Below are 13,446 nucleotides of genomic sequence, written 5' to 3'. Positions count from 1 at the left end.
CTGTGTGTCCCTCTCACTCTGTCCCTCCCCCACTCACACTCTTTCTCTCTCTCCCTCTCTCAATAATAAACATAAACAAATAAAATAATAATTCAGAGGATACCTCCCCACACAGCCCTCTTTCAAAGGCTCGCTGCCATCAAAGGTCTCAGTGACCTTCTGCCACGTGGGAGGCTACAAAAATGCCATCTTGGGGCGCCTGGGTGGCTCAGTCGGTTGAGCGTCAGACTTCGGCTCAGGTCACGATCTCGCGGTTTGCGAGTTCGAGCCCCGCGTTGGACCCTGTGCTGACAGCTCGGAGCCTGGAGCCTGCTTCGGATTCTGTGTCTCTCCCTCTCGTTTCCCCTCCCATGCTCATGCTCTGTCTCTCAACAATAAATAAACGTTAAACAAATTTTTTAAAAATGCCATCTTGCCAACATGGTGCCTCCACAGGGCTGGATGTTGAGCAGAGGCTCCCTCATCGCTGTGCTAAGTCCTCTGTTACACAGTGGCCAGAGGCTGAAATTTCTGCCCAATCACAAGGCCTCCACAAAAGCGAGTCGAGGGCTCACTATAAGAGGAGGCTACGGAACGTTCCTCCCAATCACTCAGTCACCACCTCCAACCTGGCCCAGGGGTGGGGACGGGGGCAGGGGGGGAGACAGGTCAGGTTATTGGAAACTGCTATGTGCATACTGGGACTTCTCGAGGAATTGTAAAAGAGAAGAAAAAGAGAAAACAGACCCACTGATTCTAACTCGTCCTTAAATTCGCCAACAGGGAGGACAGTAAATCCTATTTATCTGAAAGAAGGAACGTGATCCTGACATACCTGCTTTCGAGGATAGCTTGTTCGACACAGGATGTCTTCTCTTTTAAGGATAGTTCCAGAGACTGTTGACTGATGACCGATAAAAACTTGAGGATCAATTTGGTGCTTTCGGTTTTCCCTGCCCCACTTTCGCCGCTGCAAAACAAAACGCACAAGCTTGGGCTTCTAATTACAAGGAGAAACAAACAAAAAACCAAAAAGAGAAACGAAACTCAGTGTGACCCACATCCCTCCAGTTTGTCCACAGAACACCTGTTGGGAGGCGGGAAAACGGAGGTCGAAATGTCGGTCCCACGAGGCAAGCTGAAGGGCAGTGAAAGCTCTGGCCACACCGTTTCTGGCACTTGCAAAGGCCTCTGTGGCGTCGGGGGTAAACGGAACCACCCCCACTAAGTTAAGGTAAGAGGCTGGAAGGCACCTATCCTTCCAGAGAGGCCCTGAAATGAGCAAGGATCTCTGCTTTGGTCACTCGAGCGTCCCCAGCCATCTCCACAGCACCTCTGGTATTAAGTGCTCGTTACATGAACAGGCACACTAACAACGTCATTCTGGGGAACTGAAAGCAGGCAGATAAATAGGCGTAAAAATGCAATTATTCATAAATATGATTGAAGGGGACAAGGGTACCCCACAGGTACTCGACCCACAGTGAATCATTTTATCATCGCTTTCGCAACAGTCCTACGAGGGAGGCAGCGGCTAAGCGTCCGAGCCAGGATGTGACGCCAGGTCTGGGTTCGACATCCTGCAGAGATCACGCTTTCGTGACAATTAAGGGCCAGGGAACGCAGCAGCACACGGAGAGGGGAGGCCGGTGAGAGCAGTAAACAAGGTTCAAGTTGCACCTTAACAGACCGGCAAACATGAGTCCCACGGAGAGGAAAGGGAAAGAGTTGGGCACCAGGGCCAGATGAGCTCGGGAAGACCCACGGGGGGCAGGATTCTGGTTGGGTCAGCTGCACTGAGATCAGAGGTGGCAGAGAGAGAGAGAGAGAGAGCCCACAGGATCCAGTTTGATGGCTCAGAGCCAACCGCCGGAGACAGGAGACAGACGGCGAAGACTAAGCTCATCGAGTGGCCTGGAAGGAACACAGCTCTGGAGGTAATGCCCCAGAAGGAGCGCAAGGGCTCTCGGGAGATCAGCTGTTGCTGGTGGTCACGTCCCGGACAAGCTCAGCCCCGCCGGATATGGACAAGCAGGCATGGAGATCAGGGATTTAAAAGGAGAAACTCAATTTTGTGTAAGGCACCATGTCCGGTACTTTGGGGAGAACAGAAGTAGCCAAAGGCAGGGAACTTATAAGAAAAGTCAACTAAAGGTCTAAGCAACAGAAGAGCAACACCAACAATATATCAAGGCAGCGCCTTCATAACTGCTAAGTGGGCGAGATACACGGATGAGCTCCGCGTGGTCCTGAGAAAGCTGCCCTCGTTGAGTGCCACGATCTGGGAAGTAACGCAAGAGGAATTTTGCTGAAATGGGAAATGATTAACCACACGTAATAAAGGAAAGGGAGTGACTCAGAGATGACAACAGCCACGTCCGGCTGGGTCCCACAGACCCACGGGGAATCTACACTGGTCTAGGCAACTCTCAGTAACACCGTTCCCTCTGCAAGTGACAGGGTAGATCACGGGCAGGTGCGAGGACTCCGGCCGGAGAGACTTCACATCGAGCATGCTAAGGGCTCATGGGGGGCTTTGTGTACACACAAGAGACACCAGGCAGAGACCCCCCCCCCCCCCCAGCTGCAGACAGTACCTGGGAATCCACACCTATCTTGGGACAATAAAGCAAAAGCCAAGAAAATCAGAGAAGGCCCGGCAGGCGTGGCTGAATCCCCAGACCCGAAACTGCCCTGCCCGGTGTTATCTGAGTTGGGGCAACTTCGGCTGGGTTTTCTGTTACCAACAACGAGAATCTTGCTAGTACACACATCTTCACGTCACCGGCACCTGTCTAGACCAGGGTCTGGCACACACAGGGCATTCGGCAGTCAAGCACTGAATGAATGACATAAACTAAGAGAGAAAAACTGCAGAAGAGATTTAAGTAATGCTTGGCATTTGAAAATATATGTATATACATCTATCTAGTTGTTGACTCTATTACACACACACACACACACACACACACACACAGAACTTAAAAAACCAAGTTCTCTAGTTAAAACGTATGAGACAGAAATGATGTCACGTGTTCCCCAAATGCATTTCTTTGTCCTCCATTCTTTGCCCACCACCTGGGTGCCCTCAGGGTTGACACATCTCTAAACAAAATGACACGCAGAATAAAGTCAAGTCTCTTACCTTCCCTTGTGGGGCTGCAAAATAAGCAAGGAGTAAACCTGTGTAATGTTCCTGAGATTTGGGGGGGGGGCTGTTTGTTACAGCCATTAGCTTACCCTGACAAATATAACATGTTAAAGATTCGATCACAGAGCAGATACGGTTCAAATTCAAGAGCAAGACCTGGTCAAAGAGAAGAAAACCCAAGACTCTCATTGCCACGAACCAGTCATGGATATCGATCTATAGCAATCTGCGGTCACATTTTTTTTCTCACTCTAGCATACTTTTTTCAAGCACCTTCTTTAAGTACATCTTTTTTGGCACAGAATTAAATCTTGAAACAAAATAAAACTCTGACTTGAACGGTGCTCTGTGACCACAGTTCTCAAACTTGGTTGCACATCAGAAACACCTAATACACCTCTAACCTGAACCGTAAGGCGTAGAACTCAACTGTCGGTATCTTTTAAAAATTTCCAGGGGCGCCTGGGTGGCTCAGTCGGTGACGCGTCCGACTCTTGGTTTCAGCTCAGGTCATGATCTCCCGGTCTCGTGGGTTTGAGCCCCGCGTCGGGCTCTGCGCTGGCAGCGTGGAGCCGACTTGGGATTCTCTGTCTCCCTCTCTCCCTCCCCCTTCCCCACTTGCACTCTGTCTCTCTCAAAATAAATAAAGTTAAAAAAAAATTAAAATTAAAAAAAAAAATAAAAATTTCCAGAGGATTCTACCATGAGGCCAGGTTTGGGAACTGCTACTCTTGAAAGCAGTTTCACAAAATTCAGAGAGGACCGGAGCAGGAGGGGACGGGGGGGGGGGGGGGGGGGGGGGGGGGGGGGGCGGGGGGCTACCATATATGGAGCACGGAAGTGTTACCTGAACAAGGCAGGGAGTAAAGGTAACCTGATCACAAGGTGACAGGACTCTCCGTGGGTCATACACCTTTAAGGAACACTCCCCCCCTCCTGCACTTCTCCCTCCTCCTCCTCCTCCCGCCCCTGCCTGTGACGTGAAAAGTTTACTGAGGGTCAAACCAAGGTAATCTTCGAAGCAATGGAGGAAGAGCATCTCTGCAGGTAATTCCTTCCCTCCTTAAACATCTGCGCACCTGCTACGTGTCAGGCTGCACTCAGGGCTCACAAAGCACGGATGCGCGAAATGGCACAGTCTGTCTGTGATCTAGCAGCACAAAGACACCAAGCAAGGAGTCACAAGTGTCCCAGAGGACAGGAAAGTTCAGGTTTAGGTGGACGGTAAGGGCTCAGTAAAGACCTTTTTGGGGGGAGCAGGAGGGTCGGGCAGCACACTGATAGGGAGACCAAAAAATGAAAACATGCACGGGAGACAAGTGGGTGAAAATTGAAGGGAGAGCGGGGAGACCCACGGGAGGACCCTGCTCAGTGCCCTGGAGGAAGGAAAAGCAGCCAGCAGGGCCAAAGTCCAGGGGACTGAAGGGAGGACAGTAGGGCCCCACTGAGAGGTCACTGCTGTCCCGTCAAGTAGTTCTTTTAATAGAGGGGCGCCTGGGTGGCTCCGCTGGGTAAGTGTCTGACTCTTGATTTCAGCTCCAGTCGTGATCTCACAGGTTTGTGAGTTCGAGCCTTCTGTCAAGCTCTGGGCTGACGGCAGGGAGCCTGCTTGGGATTCTCTCCCCCGCCCCCCTCCTTATTCACTCTTTCTCTAAAGAAACAAACAAACATTAAATAAGGGAGTAGGGTGGTGAGGAAGATCACCAATCATCCCCAATCCAGACATTTTCAAGTTAACCATCATTATTATCTATGCAGCATATAATATACATGCTAAATACATGTGATAGTGTGATTATTTATTATAATATATATTGGGTCCTCATCCTCCTTTCTGACAGAGCTCCTAACACACTTGGAATTTCCTAAATGATGACAGCAATGAAGATGTCATTTGTTATGTTAATGAGGTGACTTTTGGAAAGCACCCAGGTAACCAAAGACTGGGTGGGGCTGGTTGCCAGGAGAGCCAATAACAGAATTAGAAGGTTGGGACTTTCAATTCCTCCCCTCACCACTGGCCTTCGGGGAGGGGAGAGGGGCAAGAGATTGAATTCAATACCCATAGTCAGTGATTTAATCATTCATGCCTAGGTGATGAAGCTGGCATAGAAATCCACGAAAATGGGGGTGGGAGATGCTGTTCCGGCAGCTTCCGGATTGGTGAACCCTTGGAGGGAAGCCGATGGCCTTTTCCCCAGATCTCATCCTACCCATGTCTTCCAGCTCTTTCTGAGTCATATCCTTTTATAATAAACCGGTAATCCAGTAAGGAAACTGGTTTCCTGAGTTCTGTGAGCCACTCTAGCAAATTAATCAAACAAAGGAGTGGATCCGTTGGAACCTCCAATCTATAGCCCCGCGAATCAGCAGCACAGGTGACAACTCGGAATTGTGACTGGTACCTGAAGTGGGGGGTGGGGAACACGGAGACGGCAGTCTTGGGGGACTGAGCCCTTAACCTGTGGGATGAGACATCATCTCCAGGTAGACCGTCTCAGAACTGAGTTACTGCTAGGTAATGTGGAGAGTACGACAGAACACGTATATTACAGCACAGCGATACCCAGAACTAGATATCCCCTTCCGTCCTTGCAAACCGTAATCACAGAACTAGAAAGTCAAACTTAAGAATACAAGCGAAAGTAATACTTCTCCAAAGAAGACATCCAGACGGCCAACCGACACATGAAAAAATGCTCCACATCACTCATCATCAGGGAAATGCAAATCAAAACCACAGTGAGATATCACCTCACACCTGTCAGAATGGCTCACATGAACAGCTCAGGCAACAACAGATGTTGGCAAGGATGCGGAGAAAGAGATCTCTTTTGCGTTGTTGGTGGGAATGCAAGCTGGTGCAGCCACTCTGGAAAACAGGATGGAGGTTCCTCAAAAAACTAAAAATAGAACTACCCTACGACCCAGCAATGGCACTACTAGGCATTTATCCAAGGGATACAGGTGTGCTGTTTCGAAGGGGCATACGCACCCCAATGTTTATAGCCGCACTATCGAGAATAGCCAAAGTATATAAAGAGCCCAAATGTCTATCGGTGGATGAATGGATAAAGAAGATGTGGTATATATATACAATGGAGTATTACTTGGCAATCAAAAAGAATGAAATCTTGCCATTTGCAACTACGTGGGTGGAACTGGAGGGTATTATGCTAAGTGAAATTAGTCAGAGAAAGACAAAAATCACATGACTTCCCTCCTATGAGGACTTTAAGAGACAAAACAGACGGACATAAGGGAAGGGAAACAAAAATAATATAAAACCAGGGAGGGGGACAAAACAGAAGAGACTCATAAATATGGAGAGCGAACTGAGGGTTGCTGGAGGGGTGGTGGGAGGGGGGATGGGCTAAACGGGTAAGGGGCATAAGGAATCTACTGAAATCATTGCTTCACTATATACTAACTAATTTGGATGTACATCTTAAGAAATAAAAAATAAAGTTAAATCAAAAAAAAAAAAAAGAATACAAGCAAAAGTAGAACGCCAAAAAAAAAAAAAAATCCAAATGAACAGGACTAATTCTTTTTTTTTTTTTTAATTTTTTTTTTCAACGTTTATTTATTTTTGGGACAGAGAGAGACAGAGCATGAACGGGGGAGGGGCAGAGAGAGAGGGAGACACAGAATCGGAAACAGGCTCCAGGCTCTGAGCCATCAGCCCAGAGCCCGACGCGGGGCTCGAACTCCCGGACCGCGAGATCGTGACCTGGCTGAAGTCAGACGCTTAACCGACTGCGCCACCCAGGCGCCCGGAACAGGACTAATTCTAACCTACTGGTTAGCGTCACTGCTTTGTAGCGTGACGGTCTCACTCCCTGGGTGCGGAGCCTGGTGTCTTTCTTCCACCACGGGCGGCGTGGTGACTCGTTTCTTCCACCTTGTTCCTTTCTTCTAGCTGCCGTACAACAGCGACTCGTACAGCGATTACGATGTTATTCTACCTCCACGAAAAGCAAACACATCGCTTACACATCCAGTCCTACATTTTTCTCACCAGCCCATGGCAATTACGGTCCTAACCCTTGGTGCCAACATGACTGCTGACACAAACATGGGCTTCAGAGAACACGTGTTCTCCCAGAACCAACATGAGCTCAGCCTGCTGAAAGCGAAACAAAAAACTATGAAAACAACAACAAAAAAAAAAAAAAAGAAAGAAAGAAAGAAAGAAAGAAAGAAAGAAAGAAAAGAAAAATAACCCCAATCACTGATATGGGGGCCTCACAGGCCATAATAAAAGCTTTGAGAAGTTTTCATAGGCAGAATCAAAGTCACAAGACAGTTTTTTGAGCAGGAGGCGGTCATGACCAAGTTCATGGTTTTAAAGAATCGCTCTGTGCAGAGTATGGAGTGTGGTGAATGCATGGAGGGAGGCCGGAGAGGACGCAGGGAGACAGACGTGGGGACAGAAGGGGAGTTAAGAGAGGGGGCGGCGGAGACGAGAAGTGAGCGGCCCCGGGAAAGATGGTGGGGGGTGGGGGTGGAACGACACGGACAGCCCCGGTCAGGAGGGTGGTAAGGGACAGCGACATGCAGGGAAGGACTCCTGAGAGCCCGGGGAGCTTGCCAGGGGGATGATCCTAGTGTTGCGACACAGGCCTGCACAGCTGGCAAAACCCAGGAAGCAGTCTCCGCGAGATCGGGGTGCTTTACTGTGTCCGATTTTACCTTAATGGGGGGGCGGGAGGGGGCATGTGGAGGAGAACTTCTAGTTCCAAGAAGGACTTCTTGACCTCAGGCTTGTGACCCGGTGGCATGGAGTCCACCTGCTGAGCATGAGAACAGGAGAGGAGGGACACGTGTCTGGGAGAAGCTTCGGATGAATGTAGGACGTGCTCTGAGATGCCCATGAGCCATCTCTGTGATGGGACCTCAGAGGCATTTGGACATACATCTGGAACTCAGAGGAGAAACTTGCGGGGGAGGGGGGAGGGGGGAGGGGTCTGAGGCCAGGGAGTCCTGCACACCCGGAGACGGAAAGGTTGACGGAAGAGGAGCTGGTGGGGGATGACTGGGGAGCCCCAGGGAACAAGGAAGCGACCCACAATGATGGCGCACCATGGAAGGAGTGGGGGAGGTGTGTGGCCTAAGGGCGATACGGAACCAAAGGTGAATATATTTTTTTAAAGGACGGAACGTACTAGAAATGCCAAGGATCCAGTAGAAAAGGAGAAGTCAGAGAATCAGGGGCAGGGAGGCCCAAAGACAGAGAGCAAAGCCCGCAAGAAAGCAGAGAGGAGGGATTCTGAACCCACATGAAGGAAAGGGCCCCTTGGTGTGAACAAGGCCCTTTACCCACCCACACAGACTAGTCTCCCAGAGACCTGCCCTGGTGCCCACAAACTATGGCCCCAGATCCGCTCTGCTGCCTGTTTTTATAAATAAAGTTTTATTGGAACACAGACCAGCTTGTGAGTGTTCTCGTCCTCAAAGGGCAGAGTCGAGTAGTTGTAACAAGACCGACTCATGACGCTTGAAGTATATACTCGTGGCTCCTTGTAGAACACTTTGTGGACACCTGGCAAACATTCTCAGTCCTGTGTGAATCAAATTCTTAATTCACACGATGCTCTCGAGATCTACGTCAGTCACTCCCTTGCTTGCCAGAGGACTCAGGCAAGTGTCCACCTACATGGGATTCAGCGCACGGGTCTCCGCAAGCAGGACAAAGCCCTGAACACGTGTCCTGCACCAGCAAGGAGGAGTCCGTTCTAAAATGACACGGGGAGACTGGAGCTCAATCCTGGGTCTACTGCTCACAGCTGAGGCCTCTGGAAAGTCACTTAACAGCACAGAGCCTCAGTGTCCCCACGGAAAGTCCTCTTGGGCTTGCCTGGGGATGACGCACGCACGTGTCTTTCAATTCCCTTTCCTTGCCTTTCCAACCCCAGCCCTTCGTGTCCCTCAGCAAACCCCACAGCCTCATGGGCTACTTTCCACTTCCTAACTACCCTTGTTGGTCCAAACATCGATGCTTTTACAAGCGCTTCTGTGCCCTTCCTTTCCTTCATGCTGGCCATATTCCCACACATTCTCTGACTCATAACCATACACCCTTTTCTCCATGAAGCACTGACCGAGTTCCTTCCTGAGGACCTACCACCTCCTCTCTGAGCGACCATGGACACATTTCTAGTAGAGCTTTTGGTAGCCTATATTGAAATTACTTAGCTCTATCAGTTTCTTCCCATCAGAGGAGAAGTTCCTGAAGGCAACGATTGGATTTTATTTCATTTTTTCTTAATCCCCAAATTCTAGCACAGCAACCTGCCATATTACATGAGCACGAGGCATGCATGCCTCACGCCTAATTCAGGTTGGTGCCTTTTAAAAAAATATTTTAATGTTATTTTTTGAGAGAGAGAGAGAGAGAGAGAGAGAGAGCACAAGCATGCGCAGGGGAAGGGGCCAAAGAGAGAGAGGGAGACACAGAATCCGAAGATGACTCCAGGCTCTGAGCCATCAGCACAGAGCCCGACGCAGGGCTTGAACTCAGGGACCATGAGATCATGACCTGAGCGGAAGTCAGACACTTAACCGACTGAGCCACCCAGGCGCCCCAGGTTGGTGCCCTTCTAATCCAGGACACAAGTTTTGTTCACTGTTCCAACCCCATCATTTCTAAGTACATCACTAGAAACAGAAAAAGATGGAACACTTAATTATCATTCCAGAATGGAAAAGAAATCGCTCCAGTTTTGGAACACCAAACATGCAAAGGAAGCAAAGGTCCTAAACCCAGCCACTCTGGACACCCCGGTTGAATGCTGGCCCTCTACCAGACACACGGACAGTGAGGTTCATGGATGAATCAGGCACAGGCCTGACTTACACGACACACCTGAAAAGGTCATGTATCCTGATAGGCCCTGATAAACTAAACCCTGCCTGTCCAATCAAGGTGTGAGAAACTGAGGTCAACGTAGAATGTACCAGATCAAACAAAATCAAATGCTGATCTTGCCAGCTAGATGAAAAAAAACAGAAAAATTCTCAAGTTTCAAACATAGATTGATATTTTAAAAACTATAATAGCGTAAGCATTTGCTTAAATGTGCACAAAAAGGCAAACATTAGAGCTTAGGAGAGGTAACAACCTTCTAAGTAAAACCAACACGAGAGGCTTGGGCTAGAAGCCCAGAGACTCAGCTTGCCACCAAAGAGATAGGGACCTTGGCCAAGGGACCCAGGCTCGTGAAATGAGGGAATAATCGATGTCTGAAGTCCTAATTCCAAACAGGCCTACTTTCTGATTTTAAGGGATCGCATGAGAAAAGGTTTTCAAAGTAGTAAAACACATTGTATCCACCAGGGGGCAGATCACGCCTGAGGAAATCTACACAGGGCTACATACAGTCACCTGCAATTTGTATTTTTATACTCACTTTTCTGTAAATTCCCACAGCGCCCATCCCCATTAAAAAAAAAAAAAAAAAAAAAAAAAACTGGAGAGATTAAACAAGACACATTTTAATGAGAACTCTATTCTTAAAGACTCCACTTCCCGAGTTAATTTAGATAAATACAGTTACTCCGTTCACATCAGTATTTCACAATGAGAGCTTTCTAGCCGGGATCCACTCACCCTCTACCTCCCCCCTTATTTTAAATACCACAGTCTTGGGCGTGAAAATGCCAACCGCTTTCCGTTTTATTACACACACACACACACACAATGATCTCATTTGATTTTTCACTTTCTTCCTAAGCTGCTCTGTCGAGCAAGTAAGCGACAGACAAGGGATCCTCTCATGTTTTTCCAATGAAAGTGGGTAACACAGGCCATTATCAGTGGCAAATAGTTAGGTACCTGAATATGGAAAACCATTCAATCTTCTTAAAATAGATGTTTTCTTCCTTTCTGTTCATCTTATTAAATTATTTTCTGCAGGCTGAAATGGTGATCTTAAAGTCTAAGTTCTGAGCCTTGCTGAAGTCATCTGGAAGAGGCTTCAAACAATGTGCTTGCAGTCACAGGGCAAGTTCCTTTACTGGCAATGGGACCCTTGAAAGCCCCCTCCCTTTTTAAAAAAAATACACTGAATAGTGTCATTCCTTTTTTAAAAAAAAATTTTTTTTTAACATTTTATTTATTTTTTAAACAGGGAAAGACAGAGCATGAACAGGGGAGGATGAGAGAGAGGGAGACACAGAATCTGAAACAGGCTCCAGGCTCTGAGCTGTCAGCACAGAGCCCGATGCGGGGCTCGAACCCACGGACCGCGAGATCGTGACCGGAGCTGAAGTCAGCCGCTTAACCGACTGAGCCACCCAGGCACCCCGAATAGCGTCATTTCGATTAGCCTCAAGTCATAACGATTCATATTTGCTCCCCTAACGAAATGGGTAGGCCCTCTATCCAAGTTACTTGCACCGCCCAGGACGTGAGCACCATAAAAGTGATAAAGCCAAGAGAGTGTATCTGCCCGGATGCTTCCCTCCCCCACAAGAGGCAGAGAGTGAAGTCGAACGAGGAAGAGGAAGGCAACGTTCTGCTGTTCTAGTGGTATAAATTCTGACCTGTTACAAAAAGCAAGGACCCGTGGCACAAGGCCAACGGGTGAAAACGGTCAGAAGAATACAATCCCTCAAGCAGTTTTCTGCGTGTGGCGCCTGCAAATACCACAGAACAGCCACACGCACCAAAGGGCCGTCGGAAGGTTTCAGTGAGTTGATGTCTGAAAAGTTCCTGCCCGGCGTCCACCTCACAGCCAGCCTTCAAACCCCGCGGGCACATTCATCCCCAAACACATACCGCGTGGGACGCTGTGTCTCCCAAATGTCCTCGGCTGGGGGCCCCCCGGTTCCCTTCCCCGTGCCCCTACGCTCCCCCTTTCCTCCCTACAGGAGCAAGGACGGCTTCCCTGACAGGTGAGCCGGGGGCGGGGGAAGAGGGGGGGTGGGGTGGTCAGGGAACTGGCTTCCTGCAGTGATCGTGACCGTGGCCACCGCTGACCTGCCCTGTATCTGGATCAGGGGGTTCCATCTCATCTGGGGCTGCGGTGTTAGCCAGCCCCACTGGCTGCAAGTCTAAAGTTAGCATATGGCTCCCCATCGGTCTCACTTCCATGGAATCAGAAATCCGCAGGGGGAAAGGAGGGTCTCATTGAACATCTCCTCCAAATCCAAACGGCCTTGTCCTTCCCGCTTGAAATAATAGACTTCTTTAGCCACAAGTTGGGACTAAAAGTCACCAAAAACAGAAGCCACTATCTTTCACACCAGCCGTTTTGGTACACCACAGGTTCTCAGTGACGGCCGTGCTCCGTGAATGCAGGCCCGGAAGCAGGAAAGAATCCAGGCTTCGGTAACTGCACGGAAACCTCACTGGCAGGGAGGCTCAGCACATCTGCTGCGAATATCGTCCCGGGGTGTTATAAGGAATAGAAAGATCCAATTGGATGTCCCTAGAGTTTAAGTGATGAGGCCAATCTGAATTAGTTAGTAAAAATTAAGAAATACCTGTCTTAATGTGTATTTTTGAGAGAGAGAGAGAGAGAGAGAGAGCGCGCACGCACACACACACACGCAGGGGAGGGGCAGAGAGAGAGACGGAGACACAGAATCCGAAGCAGGCTCTAGGCTCCGAGCTGTCGGCACAGAGCCCGACACGGGGCTCGAACTCACGAACCGTGAGACCATGACCTGAGCTGAAGTCGGACGCTTAACCGACTGAGCCACCCAGGCGCCTCAAGAAATATGTTTAAGGAAATGTACTCTATTGCTTTTTGAGACAGTTCCTAGTGATCGGTTGTGACAGTGGGTCTTTTGGTAGTTTAAGAAATGAGTACAACTTGGCTGAAACAGAGATGTCAAGACCCTATTCCGTTGCCAGAAAAAGGGAAATAAACACGTCCTTCCATCATTCCCTCAGCACACACACGGCAAGTGCCTTTTCTGTCGCGAATTCAAAGGTACACTTCAGGAACACCCAGTGCAGAATCATTAAAGTTCTTCAATTTGGGCAATTCTGTGCAACCTTATCAAATCAGACAAAGAAAGACCTCTTGCTCAAATATACATTCTCACTCTAGCATACCTGTAACTTTTTAAATTTGAAAGAATTACGCGTTTTCTTAAATGTATAAAAGGATCATGCCACAATGGAATAAACCAGAGAATAATTAAGGCAAGTAGTGAAAAAAAAAAAAAAAAGAAAGAAAAAGAAAAAGAAGGGAGTAATTCTTCTGAGGCCCAGAGTGAACAACTTTGGTATGTCTTGCTTTTTTTTTTCTAAGCGAGCCTGGGTCTTTTGAAGGCCGTAGGGATCAAGCCACTCAAAAGAGAAA

The 13,446-nt window shown here is 48.7% G+C and overlaps 1 protein-coding gene across 5 annotated transcripts in view; it reads right to left on the bottom strand.

Annotated features, from left to right (window-relative positions):
* The window catches only part of MYO10 (myosin X), a 230,219-nt gene that overhangs the window by 100,641 nt on the left and 116,132 nt on the right, over positions 1–13,446 (bottom strand). For all 5 annotated transcript variants that reach the window (XM_045441547.1, XM_045441556.1, XM_045441574.1 and 2 more), the window contains one exon: positions 815–949. In XM_045441547.1, coding sequence (XP_045297503.1) covers positions 815–949 — 135 coding nt within the window. The remainder of the gene's footprint in view (positions 1–814; positions 950–13,446) is intronic.

This window comes from Leopardus geoffroyi, chromosome A1 (genome assembly GCF_018350155.1).
Source record: "Leopardus geoffroyi isolate Oge1 chromosome A1, O.geoffroyi_Oge1_pat1.0, whole genome shotgun sequence".
Taxonomy (NCBI): domain Eukaryota; kingdom Metazoa; phylum Chordata; class Mammalia; order Carnivora; family Felidae; genus Leopardus; species Leopardus geoffroyi.
The sequence above is the reverse complement of the archived record's forward strand: the minus strand, read 5'-3'. Positions and strand labels throughout refer to the sequence as shown.